Below are 18,113 nucleotides of genomic sequence, written 5' to 3' on the forward strand. Positions count from 1 at the left end.
ATTGTATTTCTATTTAATTCATTTACCTCTACAGCTGTAAATTAGCATATGCATTTTTGTACAGTGGTACCTCCTGCCCACCTAGCAGTTCGAAAGCACGTCAAAAGTGCAAGTAGATAAATACGTACCGCTCCGGCGGGAAGGTAAACGGCGTTTCCGTGCGCTGCTCTGGTTCGCCAGAAGCGGCTTAGTCATGCTGGCCACAAGACCTGGAAGCTGTACGCTGGCTCCCTCGGCCAGTAATGCAAGATGAGCGCCGCAACCCGAGAGTCGGACACGACTGGACCTAATGGTCAGGGGTCCCTTTACCTTTACCTTACCTCTGGTTACGTACTTAATTCGTTCTGGAGGTCCGTTCTTAACCTGAAAATGTTCTTAACCTGAAGCACCACTTTAGCTAATGGGACCTCCCGCTGCCGCCGTGCCGCCAGAGCACGATTTCTGTTCTTATCCTGAAGCAAAGTTCTTAACCTGAAGCGTTATTTCTGGGTTAGCAGAGTTATTAACTTGAAGCGTATGTAACCCGAGGTACCACTGTAATGCAAATCTGTCTCATGGCGGGGGGGGGGGGGAGGTTGATGCATTTCCTCTTTTTGGGCAGTGTGCAAGCAGTTACCCTGTAGACACCAACATGCTCCTCCACTAGCAATGGATAAGGTAACAACATTTGCAAGATGGCTGGCTCCATTTGCCCACCATAGACATGCATTTTGTTGCAGAGGAATGTCTGTGTCTCTCCCTTAGAAGCATAATGACCTTGTTGCCTTCCTTGATGTCAAGATTTTTAAATGGACATCTACCTTTGAGGAAAAGCCCTGTTGCAACAGTGGTTGTAAAAGACTCGTGCAACATGATGCCATATGGTGATATTACTGCTGATGGGTTCTTCCTGCATGTTGTGCCAAAGGCATATTTATTCCCTGTGCATCCCCCACCGGCACACGGAGCAGCATTTGAGGAGTGGGTTTATCTGTGTTGTGATTTCTCCATGAGAGTTATCAGATTGCAATTCCACTGCAAACAGCCCACATTTGGGAATGATACATCATTATTTCCTATGGGTTTGTCCCTATGGTTTTGTACAAGGCCAGAAAAACAAAAACAAAATGCACACTCTCTTTCGTGTTTATTGAACGTGACTCTTGTTACCGGAGGCAGGGAGCAGTGATTCCATAGCAGCAACCTCACATAATGGAAACCTTCAGCCACCTGGATGTTGATGTCTGTTTTTAATTAAGACCCTTGAAATATAGTTCATGCTACATCAAACTATCCAGCAGATCCACGACGTGGAACTGAGATCTCAGCAAGCAAAAAAAAAAGTGAGGGTGATTATTAATTTATTTGCATGCTGTTCCCCGGTTTGTGGCAAATGCCAGAAAGTCAGGCTATGACCTTAGCTGCGCCAGGGGATTAGTCAACAGGAAGTCAGAGAGAGGTCAATGCACCAGATGTCTCTTCAGCACTGCTTTTGGCACCCTATTCTACTCTTACAACAAACGCAAAGCTTGCAAACTTTCAGCTGTACAAACCAGTCCTTGGCTATTTACACTACCATTTTTTTGGGGGGGGGGGTGTCACATTACTCCCTACTGAATGAAGCATCCTATGACTGTACAGGAGATCTCACAGGGTCATTCAACTTCCCGCAAGAGCTCATGCAAGTATCTGTAGCCTCCAGGGCGGGGGCGCCCCAACCAAGGCAGAAAGTTTAAAAGCTTTTTCTGTGCTGGGTACTGCTTTGGTTACATGGTGCAAAAAAGGGTTTATAAGCTCTCTGCTTTGCCTTGGGGAGCAAAGCCTGCTTGGCACATGGCCTCTGAGAGTGCTGGGCATGCTCCCTCTCAGCCTCCACCCGCAGGGCAGTTCCAAGATTTTGGGTACAAGCAGCTTGTGCAAGACGTGATTGTACTGCGCATATATTCTACTCTGGCCCTGCCTGATGTCTTGGGATTTTGGGTGTCTTATGTCTTTGCCCTATGAGAAAGGGAGGCAGGCAGCATAGTGGTGTAGACTATGTTGGTCTAGCTACTGATCTGAAAGAAAATGTTCCTTGAAAGTCACAGAATCATAGAATTGTAAGGCAGGAGTACTCTTTACAATGGCTCAGGGCACCGGCTTTGCATGCAAGTGGTCACGGGTTCAATCCCTAGCATCTACACATAAGACAGGAAGAGACTCCTGTCTGAAACCCTGGAGATGCTGCCAGTCTGTGTAGACAAGACTGAGCTAGATGGGACAATGGTCTGACTCGGAATACGCCATCTTTCCGTTCTCCAAGTGTGTGGCACCATTTGCTGCTCTGCCTCAGTAATGTTCTGAGCTGGCCTTCAAACCTCCCCCCCAAACCCCACCACCATCACTCCCAGGAATAAAATCCACTTTCTGACCCAGCAGCAAGCCAGTTTACCGGCTGGCCATTCTACCTACACCTTTATAATGTCAACTCTCTCATAAACCTGAACAGATTAACAAGCACCAATCTGAAAGCGACTCAGCTGTCCTGCGGAAATGCAAACCTCTCCCCCACACCTCTCGCTCACACACGCTTTGTTCATAGCTCTCTCTTACGGCTTGCTATTGTGGGAAGGAGGATGTGGTTCCATCAAATTACTCACACTAGCTGGTCCCCAGGGATTGGAGTCTGGGAAACATTTTGCTCCTGTCTTGGCCTTTGTTCACACTCTTTGAGTTTTGTATGAAAGCCTGGGGTTTTGCCATGGACTGCGGAGGTGCCTCTGAGCCTCAATTACAGGTTTCAAGCCTCCCCTCCCTGCACATCAGATGTATTCAGCCTCTAGATGCAAGTATTCCCCCCCCCCACTTACGTCATTGACAGTGCTTAGCCGTATATACAGAGCTGTTCAGAAAGCATATCCAGCCTGCACACCAGAGCTACCTTCTGCGCCCCTGACAATGTGACTGGAGCAGCGGATGGAATTAATTTACCTGATGGTGTAAACCTCTCTCCCGATTGCCTGGGCTCTGGACAGCTCCCAGCAGCTGCCTCTGGAAGCCCTACAAACAGCGTTTCCACTGATGGGATTAAGCAAAAATCATCTGCTCTGTACCGTAGCCATCCTTTTTGGCTGCAAGTCCTGGCATGAATGATAGCAAATATCAGATAGAGAACAGACTTCTGTCCCCGACTTAACAAGCATTCAGCATAAGTGAGGGAGCCAATTTCTCTCTTTTATGTAGAGGGGCGTTGGCGGTGGGGGCAGAGAGATGCACTGGAAGAAGAACAAGCAAGATCTTCCAAAGAACAGAGCTCTGTGCTTCATGGACGCATTAACGGTAACCACTTGCCACTACAGAAAGTCTACCTTTCCCCCTCCTGGCCTGCAATGCATTAAAGTTGCTGTCATGAGCGCCCAGAAAGTTTTCCTCTTTTGTCTTCGAAAAACAACGGAAATCTTACAAAGGTCCAGGAGCCCCAGCCAAGATGCGACGTTCCCATCTTGATGGCTAATAATGAGGCCGGTAAATGCAGCAAAACCCCAAAGGGGAAAGACTGCAGCCAGAGGGCAATGTTCCAGGAATGTCAGTCATAACGGTGGTTTGGAATCTCCTTCTTAAGATGCTGCACGCTGCAGAATGCTAGTTGCTGGGAAGCAACACTTGAGAGGGGCTATTGCCTGTTAGTTGGGCTTCCCAAAGGTATTGGACTGGCCACTGGAGGGAGCAGAGTGCTGGCCTAAGGGGCTCTTTTTATGGTGGAGATGGCGCTCAGTTTCATGATCGTGCAAGTGGCAGTATAAGCCCAAGTTTTGGCACAGACTATCAGGAACACCCCACGGAAGAGGAAGGGCTGGGGACAGGTTTATACACAGCAGGCTCCATCCTGCTTTCACTGTGTGGGCACGCAGGCATTTTTGCTTCCAATCTGAAGAACTAAAAAAAAATATTAGGGCAATTCTGTGCATTAACTTACTCTCTCACACAGAAACTCCAATGAATGTATTGTACAAATGGTTACTGGTTTTGCTCAAAACAAATCCAACTCTGGATGCAACCCTAAATACATACAATAGGAGCAAGCCCAACTTGACTCAGTGGGGCCTGCTTCACATGCATAGGATTGTGCTGTCGGTTTACGGGGCTTCACCATCCCAAGATCCACTTGAGTGTTTGCAGATATCCATTGTGCCAATATAATAGTTACATCCCTGGAAAAGACCCTGATGTTGGGAAAGATTGAGGACACAAGGAGAAGGGGGTGACAGAGGACGAGATGGTTGGACAGTGTTCTCGAAGCTACCAACATGAGTCTGACCAAACTGCGGGAGGCAGTGGAAGACAGGAGTGCCTTGTGTGCTCTGGTCCATGGGGTCACGAAGACTCGGACACGACTAAACGACTGAACAACAACAACAACAACAACAACAACAACAGTTACATATCCTATGGCATCATTTTCCCCCATCCGGCAATAATTTAATCACTCAGCTAATGGCTTGGCAGCCAGATCCACACACTACAGTGCATGACACAAACCATGTAAAACGCTGCAATATTCTGATATACATTTTGATTTGCAAACATTGCTGGCAGGGGGTAGGTAGCTTTCTCTGATGCCTAAAATAAGACAGATTTTTGTTGTCATGCATGTGGATCATATATGCTGCCACCCCACACACCGAATTCCCCCCCCCCCCAAAAAAACAACATGTTGATTTGTTCCAAGGAATGATGTACGGCAGAGGAGGCAGCCTTTGGCTTGCGGGGCAAATCTGTGCTCCACTATCCCTACTGAACTTCAGAAATGGGCGCCACGTTTTTTCCTGTGTTTCATCTGTAAGGACAGGAAGTCCCAGAAGTGTTTCTTATGGTGTTGTGTTGCTGTTTCGTGCTCTTTCAAAATAGGAGATCTGTCAGGGAGCATCTATTCATCCCGTATTTACACATTCAGCAAAATCACATGGCAGAGATCTTCTTGGGCTGTGCCACTTTAAAATGCAAACGAAGGGCTATGTGTGCTTTTTTGAATGATGCCACCTCAAAACAAACAAAAACCCAAGATTTCCCACGTGTTGAAAACTTGCACATCAGAGAGCTGTACCAGAACTTCTTTCTGGTGCTGCACTAGCTTTCTGCTGTGCAGGAGCAACCCCACATTTGCAGGATGAAATTGTATAACCCAGGAAGATTTCTATGAACAGATTTTTGTAGAACATGTAAGTTTTGCTCCAAGGTTTGGAAAATAGCTCCCCACAGCTTCTCTCCCCAACATACCCCCGCAAGAGGTAACAGGGAGCCTCTGAGTGCTACAGGTATGGAGAGCAAGGCATTTCATGGTACTTTGCAATAAGAAATGTCTCTTAAGGGCACAGGCAGCAAAGCTAACGCCACTACGCTGATGGCAAAATTCATCCTTCTGGTATGAACTGGAAAGGCATTTCCAATATCTTGCAGCAATTCATGCTTGCCTGCCACTTAGGAAGTGTCCTTACTACTGCAAACTTGTGGCTTATAATAGGGATGGGCATCAGAGTATCTGGGACTTGCTTTTTGGGCGGCACAGGGCAGAGTTAGGTTTGGAGCAGGGGCTTCTTCCTCCTCCGTTGCAAATGTGGGTGTTTGATAAGTGGCACATGTACAATCAGCAGGATGATCAATGGGCAAGAGCAGCCCTTCCATCTTACACTCCAGAAGGAGAGCAAAGAAGATGAGTGATTGCCATGGCTCCTGAATAAATCTGAATAATTCATCAAGTCACAAACAATGACAAGACAGGAGACTGAAGCATCCTCCTCCAAGCAGGAACTGTAATTTAGATTCCCAACTTTATCTGTAGTAGCAGCAGCGTTCAGACGGACTATAGCTCAGGGGCAGAGCTGGGCAGGCCGAAGCTCCCGGGTTCAAACTCAGGCCTCTCCAGTTGAAAAGGAATCAAGGAGCAGGCAATGGCAGAGACTTTCTCTGCATCAGATCTTAAGAGAGCTGCTGCCTGTCAGGGTACCCTCTACTGGGTTTTACAGTCCAATCATCTGACTGAGGAACCTAGGAACTTCTTTCATACAAAGGTGATCACACAAAGCTACCGACTGAAATGCAAGCGCAAGGCAATTCTTGGTTTGGGGAAAAATGAACACTTATTTGAAAGGGAGAGAGAGAGAGAGAGAGATTATCTATGTCAGTTAAGTATGGTTGTTAATATACCACAGGTTTGGAGATAAAGGCTCATCTACAGTGAAGGAGTAATGAAGTCTGGAGCCTGTTGATTTTATATTACTTAGCAAAAAGCTTAAAGCCAGACATGATTCCTAGCCCCTTCATCTTCTACAGTTTCAGCAAGTTGTATCCCCCCTTCCTGGACATATCCTTTTGCTCTGGAGTCTTTGAACCAGTCAGCTCCAACTGCCTTTGGTTCAAGAACCAGACAAAGCACAGAAATTCACAGGGTTCCTGTGTTTCATGCCAATGCACTGGTCCCACAGAACTGTTTAAGGGCACCACTATCTATTACAATGAAGGCACCCTCACCTTTTAAGGACCTCGTACTGGGGTGTCCAATTGCAATCAGCATGGCCAAAAGTTGGGTACAAAACATGAACTGTGGGAAGCGGAAATAAAGGATAAATTAGAAACCACAGCCGGAAAATTTGGCCTGGGGTACCAAAACTGGTTTGAATTCCTACCATGCAGACCAGCAGGGGCAGAATTTGCCAGGACCTGTGAATTATAGGGAAATGGATCTGCAAAAGATGCTCTCCCCTGCCCCTTAGGAACCACATCGCAAATGTGGCCTTAACCATCTTTAGCTCTTTCTCTCTCTTTCTCCTTTGTGAAAAACAAAGCCGAGTAGCATACCCTGGCCAACTTCACCTCACCAAGCAAAACTATAATGTCCTTCGTTGTCACGCTAGGAGTGCAACAGAGAATGTGACAAATGGCTGGTGAAATCATGAGATGACGTTTTCTTCACTGGTGATGGAGACACCGTGATGATGTCATCTGAGTCATCCGATTGAACTTCATCTGCAGGTGGCGAGGGAGAGGGCTGCAGCTGATCATGGGAGGATGTGGCTGAAAGAAGAACAAACGAAACAGGAGAGTGAATAAAAATGGCCAAAGTCTTTCTGTTAAAAATAATAAGGTTTTAGAATGGGTTATGAATAATTTTGATTGCCTTTTTCTGTTTCCATCCTGACACAACATCCCATGCACAAAAGGCAGGCATTAAACCAATCACCAGGATTTACGTGTAAATGAGAGTGCATGCTCCACCTTCTCTCCTATGGTACTGCACTACCTCCTCATTTTGAAATATATTGCTTTCCACTGCATCAGAATACAGTAAACTATGACTTGATCAAACCATGACCTACAACACATGAAGGGAGTAGGGAAAGAGCATGCAAGCACAGGAGGTCTCTTGCATGACCCTCCAAGCCATGGTTTGGAAGATTGCCCCCATGCACCCACAGGTTCTTCTGGGACAAGATAAAAGCAGACTCTAAGCAGAAACAGAAGGAACCCACCAATGAATACTAATTAGAAAAGTCATCCATTTTGACATTAGCAATTCAACTCCAATTCAAGTAATAAATAGCAGTAGCACAATAGACAATCTATTTCCCCCCAGTGTGATGGCCCTCTTTATATGTTTGAATTACATCTTGGTCTGCTGGTTTCTTCTGGAACAGTTAAACAATTAAATAATGATAGTTATTAACCTTCACAACAACCCTGTGAAGTAAACAGTAATTCCTGTGCAAAAAATAAAAATCAATGTGATGGAGTGGCTGTCGACAAATAAAAGTTATAACAACTGAAAATCAATGAAGCCGTCACTCTGCTGCAAGATTGAATACTGAGCCCCTATTTAGCCTCAGGTTTGTTTTGAACTCCGTTGAGACTGAAGACTGGGATGATGCCTACCTAGAACAGATTGCCAAACATTCAAAAAGGAGAGATATAATAGTCATGTGAGACTTCACCTACCCCAATATCTGTTGGAACTTAAATTCTGCGAAGAATGTGAGGTCCAACAAATTCCTCCATTGCCTCACTGACAATTTCATTTCCCAGAAGGTGGAAGTGGCAACAAGGGGGTCATCTATCCTGGACCTGAACCTCACCAACAGGGAGGAACTGATCGACAAAGTGGAAGTACTGGGAACCTTGCTGAGCCTACTGCACACAGCAGTCCCATTTTGGACAAGATTAATTAGAACCAAAGTTCAAGGGAGCCCACTGTAAAAACCTTTGATTGACTATAAGCCCAGACTGGGGAAGTAAATGAGATTACCGTGAACAGCTGAGGTGAACGCTAGAGGCGAATATTTGAATGGAGACCAGGCTGGCTTCTTCTCTCCACCGTCAGAAGCTGCTGGGCTTGCTCTCTCACCTCCAGGACCAAGGATCAGAGGCCTGCAAAATATGTGGAGAATTGGCAAGAGTTGTAAAAATAGCTTCCAGCAGAAACTGGGCCCAGAGTCAGAGAGATCCAGTCATAAAGGAGGAGACCTATGATAATAACTAGCACAGGCCCGAGGCTTTAAATCAGATGCAGAGGTTCATTGGTAGGCAGGCAGGCAGGCAAGCGTTCTGTTACATTCATCATTTTGTTTAATCTCCATGTGGAAAGTATCTAATGTGACTTAACACTATGTTGGGAGGTGTCAGATCCGCGTAGTGGTTGCTCATAAGTAACGAGAAAGTCCGTCTTGTCTACAAACTAATTTATTGTGCCATAGCTATGTACAAGCGGAGCTATCCAAAAACATGACTGCCTAGTTGCTTGAAGAATCCAGAAGTGCCTTCTTCCAGCTGCGACCCCAACATAGGAATTGTGGCATCCTGAGATGCCACCTTCCCGGTCTTCCCACCCCTCTGCGCAGCTCAGGTGACGGAAGTGGCATCTCCCCCTCAGATCTGCTTTGCCGGGCAGTGCTGGGTCTTTGAGATGCTTCCTGGAGCCCTCCCTCCACCTGGCTGCCCAAGCATAACTCCTCCTCCCCAGAGGGGCTGCTGGAAGACTCGCTAGGCGAAGATTCACTGGAGAGAAGGGGCTTGGGCTGCCGGTACCCACCAGGACCCTGACCGGCAGCGGAGGGCAGTTCCCTGAAAGGAGGTATACTGGGGAACGGGCACAGAGAAACAGAGCAAGCCTGAAGAACCCAGGTCTCTGCGTTCCTGCTATTTGAGAAAGACACTCCTCAAAGATGGAAGACAGTTTTGTAGCACCTTAAGCGGGCAGGTTTTTCTTGCACAGTCTGTTAAATGGCACCTAAATGCAACACAGACCTTGAGAACTCAGGATGGGCCACCTGCTTAAGACTCAAGCACTATACTGCTACATTTTTTTATTTATTGCCTGCGTTTTGGATTGCCTTTGTCAAGATAAAAATCACCTTTACACATAGGTAAAAGGCACAAACAATGAATGATAATAAATACAATCAGTGCTTTTTTCTAAAAAAATGTTTAGGGGTACTCTCATTTTGACTCAAGAAAATCACCATTTTATAGTTCAAATCAGGAATAAATAAATACAGTAAATGGACAAAAGTACCAAGATTCACAAAATGTTTAGGGGTATACGTCCCCCCAGAAGAAAAGCACTGAATATAATACATAAGCAACCCTCCTGAGGTAGTTTATGGTAGTCAGGAAAACAATATGCTTACGCAAAGATAACAAAAGCAACAGCGTTAAAAAGTTAAGGCAGCGGCGGCAAATAATTAAATTAGATAAGAATACTAGCAGTAGAGAAAACAACTTTAAATAGCGGCAGCAGGTACAGCATCACATACCACCCGAAAGCTGAGTGGAGTACAAAAGATCTTCAGGGTTTTTCTTTAATACCACTGAGGAGGGCGAGGCAAAGGCAGGAGCTCTGGCCTCACCCTGCCAAGCACCAGTGATGGAATGGGATTCAGCATCAGTTGTCCTGGTCTTAGACTTAGACCAAAGAGGCTGTGCAGACACACTCGGCTGTGCTGCAGAATGGCCGAATGGATCACATCAAAGGTCCTGCCACCTCACTCTTTTACACAGCACAAAAAACTGTGTTGTTGTTTCAACCATAATGGTCATATCAACTACAGAAAAAAATTATATGCAATGTTGTTTGCAGATGACACAGCCTTGACATTATACGCCAAGGAGGCTCTACAGAGACTCGGCAACCGTTTTGCCCAAGCCTGTGGGGAGTTCGGCCTCAGCATCAGCCTGACAAAGATCAACAATCCTGGGTCAGGATGTCGCCAGCTCTCCATGCATCAGCGTTGGTGGCCACACGCTTGAAGTGGAAGACAAATTGGTCTAACCGGGTTCCACCATAACCAGCAACCTGCCCATTGATGCTGAACTGCACAAGCATGCTGGCCAGGCAGCTGCGGTGGTGGCTCACCTCTCCAAAAGGGTACGGGAGAATGTGATGCTAACAAGACAGGCGGATGCCAGCGACAACATCAATATTTAAATACAACATCTACCGACAAATATCTTTATATTAAAATAATAATATACAAAAGGTTAAAATATATATTGAAATACAAAAGGTTAAAGGGACTAATTGTTGCTGGCATCTGTCTGTCTTGGGAGATATTGGAAGAGTGCACCTTTGGGGGGGGGGTGAAGTCAAACCACTGGAAGGTTGCAGTGCCTGCTGTGGCTGTAGAGACGGATGCAGGAGAGACATGTTTTGTTGCAGCTGGGGCAGAGGAAGGCATCCGGCTGTGCTGCTGCAGATGCACCATGGCGTTACAGTAAAATCATCCAATCAAATGTTAACAATTCACCTTATTAACCTAAAATAATAATCACAGCTTTTGGGCAGCTACAGCAAATCTTGTAACTCTGCCATGAATTTCTCAGACTCAAACAAAGATAAGTGATTTTTGCTTATCATCACCATGAGGCATCTTACTTAACAAATTCAGAATATATACAGCACTTGAAATCTTCAAGGTGTTCCTCGGCCTTTTACGCGCTTGCCACTATTATTTCTTATTAGCAGAGGCCGGCTTGCCTACTCTAAGTAGCACAAGATCATTGTGGGGCACATGTGGGAATGGGACCTAGGCCAGTTAGGGAAGATCTACACTGTCAGCAGGATCACATGGAATTGTAAGAAAAGACGTGTAAGGTTCTCAATTAGTTGCTCATGAGTAAGCAGCCAGAACTCCGCTGTTTCCTTTAAGGTTTTTATTGTGCAAACTATGTGCAGTGCAGAGCTAAAAAGTTCATGTCTGTAGCAAGCGGTGTCAGAATCCGGGAATGGTCCCTTCTGGTTCTGACCCCAACAAAAGAGCTTAGGGATACGAAAACCCCCGCCTCCCATCTTTTCGTTTCACCCCACGACGTCTTTGGGGCGACGGAAGTTGCGCACCCCCTGTATTGCCTGAACTGTGTGAGTGCTGGGTCTCTCGTGCATCCCCAGAGCCTCGGCTCTTTTCCCCCTGAGAGACCTTCCCCTCCTTGCTGGATGCCTCACCACTCCTCCCGCTGCTAGAGGAGGTACTGCCGGCAAGGTGGGACTGGGGCTCTCTGGAACATTCTGAGAGCCCTTGCACCACTCTGCGCTGAGTCGGGGATAGTTCCCTGACAAGACGGAAATAGCCTGGAATTCCTTGTGCAGGTAAACAAACCATTTCTGATCCAAAGTTGTTTGGAACCATTTCTGACTGAAAGCTTAGTGGGGCACATGAAGGACCTTCAGAATCTTTTAAATCACATTTAGGGAAAAAAAGCTAATGTGCTCTTGTTTTCCTTTTCAGCCAAGCTGCTTGATGTTCTGGAACAACGTTGCCTGGCATCTGGGCTAGACTGTGGAAGACTAAATGGAAATACAAAGGAGGGGGAGAGGATGAAGACAGCAGAAGAGTTGAACAGCATGGAAGAAGTCAACATTAGCCTCGTCGCCTGCAGCTCCATATCGCTGGTGCAAATATTGTTATACTGTTTGGCCCAACCTGGGCTCCAGCTCATGATCTTCAAGCCATTGACAGCAAGATCTGTGAAACTCAAATCTCATTAAAACAAGCCACTCCTGACTTACCATTCCTCAAGGTGGGTGCGTGCCGTGTGAGCCCTGAAAACGGACTGCACAAGCCTCACAGCATCTTCTTCTGCTTTGTAATCAGCAGCTGTTTGGGAAGAGCTGGACCCACGAGACGAAAGTGAATTCTAGGAGCACAAATAGGAACAAGGTGTTGGCATTCACTATGTCAATTGGCAACTTAACAGACTCTGCTATTTCTGACCTCAAAGCATTCCTTATCTGTCAACTCAACAGTAAGAAAAAAGAACTGGCCTGCTTTTCAGCTGTAGTAGTTTGGGAATGCCACCAGATTCCTGGGGCTGCCAATGCAAAGTTGATCCAGCCTTCTTACCACTTGCTCAGTGAGAAATTTGGCGTCGTTGGTATATAAATATGGGAGAACAAAGGAGCAAGGATGCTGGCTATCAAATATTCTGGCCTTTAGATGAGACACCTCTGGGTTGAGAAGCAGCAGCTTTCACTAGGCTGCTGAATATGGGAGGGATTCAGCAATTTCCCAACACTGAATGTTCACATTAAAAAAAAAAAATCCTTCCAGTAGCACCTTAGAGACCAACTAAGTTTGTTCTTGATATGAGCTTTCGTGTGCATGCACACTTCTTCAGATACACTGAAACTGAAGTCACCAGACACTTATATATAGTGAGAGGGTGGGGAGGGGTATTACTAAGAAGGGTGGGTGTATGGGTGATTGGCTGATGTGTGGTAAACCTGTTGATGACTGTTAACAACTGCAATTAGTCTTACAGGAAAAAGCAAGGGGTGAGATGGCTAAAAATCGTGTATAATGAGATAAGAATCCAATGTCTCTATTCAGACTAGGCCTCTCCATGGTTTTAAGTCTGGTAATAAGTTGCAATTCAGCAACTTCTCCTTCCAGTCTATTTCTGAAATTCTTTTGTAATAAGACAGCTACTTTGAGATCTTGTATAGAATGTCCTGGGAGACTGAAGTGTTCTCCTACTGGTTTCTCTGTCTTGTGATTCCTGATGTTGGACAAACAGGCCAAACCCTACGCCAAAGGATAAATGGACATAAATCTGACACCAGGAATTTCACAACAAGATCTCAACAACAAATTTGGTTGGTCACTTGACAGTAAACATCAAAATGGTTTAGCTTTAACTTTTTGGAAGCGGAAAAGCCATTTGTTGTACAATGCTGGAAAAACGCTTTGACCCATCAGTTAGATTTTGGTTAAGGAAAGAATGGAAAAGTTAAACATGGGCATAAGGAGACCAGCCTTTAGAAGGATGGGACAAAACAGCGACTTCCAAGGATTAACATTGCAACAGAAATGCTGTCATCTTACGTCAAGCGAAGGGACACACGGTGCTTATACAAAAGTCTAGAAGCAGTTTACACTTAAGGAGTTTATTGGGCATTGATGGCTAGAAGCCCCTCATTCAAATGGCCTCTGACAGCTTCTGATGGTTGGTAGTTTCTAAAGCCCTGGACAACTACAGCAATTTGGGCACAGCCTAATTCAGAGGCCATCTACCCTCTGAATACAGGCTGCTGCAGGGCAACTGGGGTGTCCGGGGGGGGGGAGGGAGGAGAAAAGGCTTTTATGTCCTGTTTATGGGCTGCCTAGAAGCATCTGGTTGGCCATGGGCTGGACTAGATGGATCTTTGTACGGATCCAGACCTTTGGCTCTTCTTTTGTTAAAAGGCCAGTTGGTCCTCCTGGGGAAGTGTGGAAAAGTCAACAATAAAATAGTAAACTGGCTTGATAGCGACACGGGATAAATTTCTTCATATTTGTTTCAAACTAAATCTGTGTGGTTTGATTTTATTATTAAAAGGTAAATAAAGATAAGAAGCAAAGCAAAGCCTACAGTCAAAGTTCCAGTATTAAAGCAGGACTAGAGCTTGGGATCCTGTTCCTTTGCCCTGCAGACCGTCTGCATATCAGGGGGAAATCTACTGCGGCTGCACCTCTACTTGCCCTGATAGTTGCCTTGTGTCCTATTCGAGGCACGCTGGGAGAGTTTCGACCTTGTGCGTTAATTGATAATAGTTTCTGCCGAGCCAAGTGTCCCCTGAAAGCTGCCTGGAGCACAACAACTGCCTGAGAGAGAGCGCAGGGGGAGAGAATAAAATTAATGGAAGTTAAGTCCCTTGAAAGATGGAAGCTACACATTCCATGCACAGCCCCAGGAAGATATTGTGTTCTAGTAAAGGACTATTTTCTTGGCTCTATAAAGGTATTCCTGCCAATCCAAGGCAAGCTGAACTACTGATCTCCAATTCAAAAGTTGGTCCTGGCCAATGAAAGATATAAGAAACCTACTTAGGTTAATTTGGAAATTCACATACAATCAAATCTGCTGAATGAAATCACAACTCAAGCAGCTAACATTTTATTGGCAAGGCTACATTAATGTCTTGGGTCTCCAACTACCCATTAGACTTTGCCACTGATATGAACATCAGATTCATGTTTCCGTGTGATGCAAGTTGCAGAAAAACTGCACAAGACCTGAATGACTGAGAACAGAAGCAATTGAAACTATTAGTTATAGGCCTGCAACCATTAGAATAACTTTTAAAAAACCAATTCAACTAAGAAGAGTTTACATTACTCACCTCGTCCAGTGCAGCCCTGTCAATCTGAAATGGATAAACATCGAACTGAAATGAGGCCTTTCCCATTCTTTTCAGCTAAACTTGCTCATTCTACTTTTGGATCTGGTGTATGCCCCTGGTGCTCAGAGGCTCATCGGATATTTTGCGCCTGATATCACTACAATTATTTATACCTTGCTTTTGCAAACAATGTGTTCCAAAGCAGCTTGTGAGAAAATGTACAAATGCAGTAATAAAAGAGATTAAATGTACAGTGGTACCTATACTTATGATTGTGATCCGTTTCGGGGTGCCGTTCGCACCCTGAAAAGTCTGTAAGTAGAGCGCCGCTATAGAAGCGCGATAGAGCACTTCTGTGCATGTGCAAAGGGTGCAGATCGCTTCTGCATGTGCAGCGAACCTGGAAGTAAACACTTCTGGGTTGGCCACGTTCATAACCTGAAAAGCCGCAACGTGAAGCAAACGTAACACGAGGTATGACTGTATATTCATCTTAAGATTCAGTCAATTCGTATTCCCACCCAGCGCAATTCATATTCCTTGGTATTATCTGAGCAGTTATGTATGAACATGGGACTCTGCCTTACGTGGGGTCATGCCACAGGTCCACCTAGCCATGTCTGGCCAACTCTGACTGGCAGTGGCTCTCCACGGTCTCAGGCAAGGGTGCATTGTCTGCCTCTCCTCCAGGACATCTTTGTAGATGGAGCGTGCGTGGGACCTTCTGCATGAAACGTGTGAGGCTCTGATAATGATTTAAAGCCCATTCGCTATATCCAGCGTCCTTAACAACTGCCCTGTACAAGTACAGAAATCGGGAGTGGACGGATTTCGTTTTTAAAGCAAAAAGGATAGATTTGAAAGCATGCTGGTGAGGAGGTGCAGAGTCTCACATGCCAAAGGGTGTCACTATCATCCCGGTTCCTCCCGTCCTCCGATTTCTGTACTCTTCTGCTGCAAAAATATACCCCCCTCCCTTTGCAGCTGAAAGAGCATCACCTTGGTTTGGTAGGCCTTCCATTGTCCTTGGATGACCCGAGCAGCTTGTTCCTTTCTGTGATGCTCAGGAGAGCAAGCAGGTGAGCACTCCAAATCTGAAGCTCTGAACTTTAGCATGCATGCTGGATTCAACGGTCGCCAGCTCGGCCGACATTTCTGCAGGCCCTTAAAATAACATTGGAGAAAGTATGAATGGAGAAGCAGAAATCCAGAGGAATGGTGATTGCTGCTGTCAAAGGGACAGCTTGGAAGAATGGAATGCAAGCACCAATGAGCAACTACTTGTGCCAGCGCTGCAAAAAAACAAATGTTTTTGTTGTAATACACACACGCACACAAAACCTTAAAATGCCCCATAAACCGCTCAGAGAAGTGAAGATAAAAGGCTGGCATGCTGACCAGTTCACTTAGGAAGAACTTCCTGACAGTGAGAGCTGTTCGGCAGATTTGCTACCAAGGAGTGTGGTGGAGTCTCCTTCTTTGGAGGTCTTTAAGCAGAGGCTTGACAGCCATCTGTCAGGAATGGTGTTTCCTGCTTGGCAGGGGGTTGGACTGGATGGCCCTTGTGGTCTCTTCCAACTCTATGATTCTATGACTACTATTCAGGAAATTTTTGAATTATATAGAAAGAACTGTTTGTTCCTACCTGAATGGTAGTTCTGAGTCACTCGCTGTGTGAAAGGCATCACTGAGGGAGAGGCCTTCTTTGGAGCCTACTCTCTATTCTTCATGGTTCAGGAGTTGGGGATCCACAAAAAATATGGAGCAGTGCTGAAGGAGGACTCTCCCTCAGCTGTGCTCTTCTGCAGTGACACAAGAATTTGTATGTATCTGTTTGGACACACATGGTTCCAGCTGTTGGGCCAGATCATTCCTCTCACACATCCTGCTGGTCAATTGACAGGTGGGCAGGATCCAGGTCAAGCCTTTACCTGGCAGGTGAGCATGGCTGGGCTGAAATAGCCTTACAGCCCTAATTAGGCCTACAAGTGGAGGTTCGGCATCCCTGGTGTAGTGTTTCATAAATGAGCTTGCTTGAGTCTTGGGCTTGCATGCTCACTCCTTCCACCCTCCTCCTCTGATGCAGGCACAAGAAGATACGAAAGCATCTGTTTCCTGGCTTAAACTTGTTGCAGCTTCTCATTACGTCTAAACCAGGAACAGCAGTTAGTTTGTAAAAATGGAGATTTGGGGGGGGGGAGGGAGGGAAAAGGCATATGCAAGAAGCAAGAAATTGGAAGGATCAACAAATGAGTGAGGGAAAAGAAGTCATGCAAACATGGAGGGAGAATGTGGCAAAGAACTGAAGGAGCACAATATGGTAAGCGGAGAAGAGAAAGAAAGGATTGGGACATTGAGAGAGTTAGTGGGGGAGAAGAGGAAGGAGTAGATGGAGAGAAAGAGAGAATAACTGCCAATTCCAAGCACTGTGAGAGCCAGGGCAAAAAGATGGTGTTGCCTTTCAGTACAGAGGACTTCCCTGCTATTAACAAATCAGTGAAGGAACAAGTGAGGACGGAGATCTCCCAGCCAAGTTAGCGGCAATTAAGTGTTCTGTCTCCACTCACATCCCTAAGCTACACATTTCCTCCAAGCCAGCCTTAGCTGTTAGGAGGTAATACATCATTCTCCTTTAGCCACCGAGAGTGAGAGCATCAAAGGCTCTCCCCCGCCCCCGCCCCCACCCTTTCTTTCATATCCATGAACATAAAATCCAATACTTGGCTGGAGGAAGGGTTTAGGAATGATGCAATCTCTGAAATCCATGCCAAGCAGCCTGCACAGAAGTTTCAACAGAAGTCAATTAATATTAGGTGACCTGCTGTACCAAACATATCGAACGGTGGTTTTTTTACCTGGTTGGGAGGTTTTGTGGCATCAATTCCAGCCAGCCTACAGCTTGCTTCTTGGTTTCCCTCCAGTTCTCCCACCTTCTCTGTCAGCTTCTGGATTTCTTCCCTGCAGAAGTACAAAACAAATCATTTGCACGGAGTTCCCAGTTCCACAGAACTCTGAAACCTGCAGGTGCCTCAACAGAGAACACAATGCAAGGAGTTGTTTGGGGTGTCTATTTTTGAAGGGGCGCACCAAGGAAGTAGCACGTGCAACATCATGAATGGATTCTGAGGCACACCACTTGGATCCTGCGAATCTCCCATGAATGATAGGAAGTCCTGCAGGGGCACAGCACCCACATCATGCAGGGCAGACTCTGGGAGTGGCAAGATTTATCAATCTGCCCCAGGTTGCCCAACAAAACTGCCATTTAGACAACAGGTTGAATTCATTCATTAAGATTTAAGAACCCGTCTCCTGCACTGCACTGCACTGCACTGCACACGAAATTAAACACAAATCCAGGCCAAACAAACCTTCTCACTTTGAGAGTGGTTTGAATGGCTTTGGAGGAAAGCAGAAAGAAAGAGATGAATGATAGTTTCTGTTGTATTTTTTACCATAATGCCACTAATTCTTACTTTCATTGCAGAGTGCTCTACCGCATACGTATGTA

General features: G+C 45.8%; 1 protein-coding gene across 1 annotated transcript in view; it reads right to left on the reverse strand.

Annotated features, from left to right (window-relative positions):
• Positions 1–6,587: 6,587 nt before the first annotated feature.
• Positions 6,588–18,113, reverse strand: part of IQCE (IQ motif containing E) — a 34,951-nt gene continuing 23,425 nt past the window's right edge. Inside the window, exons 15-21 of the mRNA XM_033166974.1 lie at positions 17,458–17,560; positions 15,602–15,766; positions 14,603–14,626; positions 13,962–14,084; positions 12,011–12,138; positions 8,255–8,376; positions 6,588–7,029 (exon numbers count right to left, since the gene is read on the reverse strand). Of these exons, the coding sequence (XP_033022865.1) occupies positions 6,866–7,029; positions 8,255–8,376; positions 12,011–12,138; positions 13,962–14,084; positions 14,603–14,626; positions 15,602–15,766; positions 17,458–17,560 (829 nt within the window). The 3' untranslated portion in view covers positions 6,588–6,865. The remainder of the gene's footprint in view (positions 7,030–8,254; positions 8,377–12,010; positions 12,139–13,961; positions 14,085–14,602; positions 14,627–15,601; positions 15,767–17,457; positions 17,561–18,113) is intronic.

This window comes from Lacerta agilis, chromosome 13, assembly GCF_009819535.1.
Source record: "Lacerta agilis isolate rLacAgi1 chromosome 13, rLacAgi1.pri, whole genome shotgun sequence".
NCBI classification, from domain to species: domain Eukaryota; kingdom Metazoa; phylum Chordata; class Lepidosauria; order Squamata; family Lacertidae; genus Lacerta; species Lacerta agilis.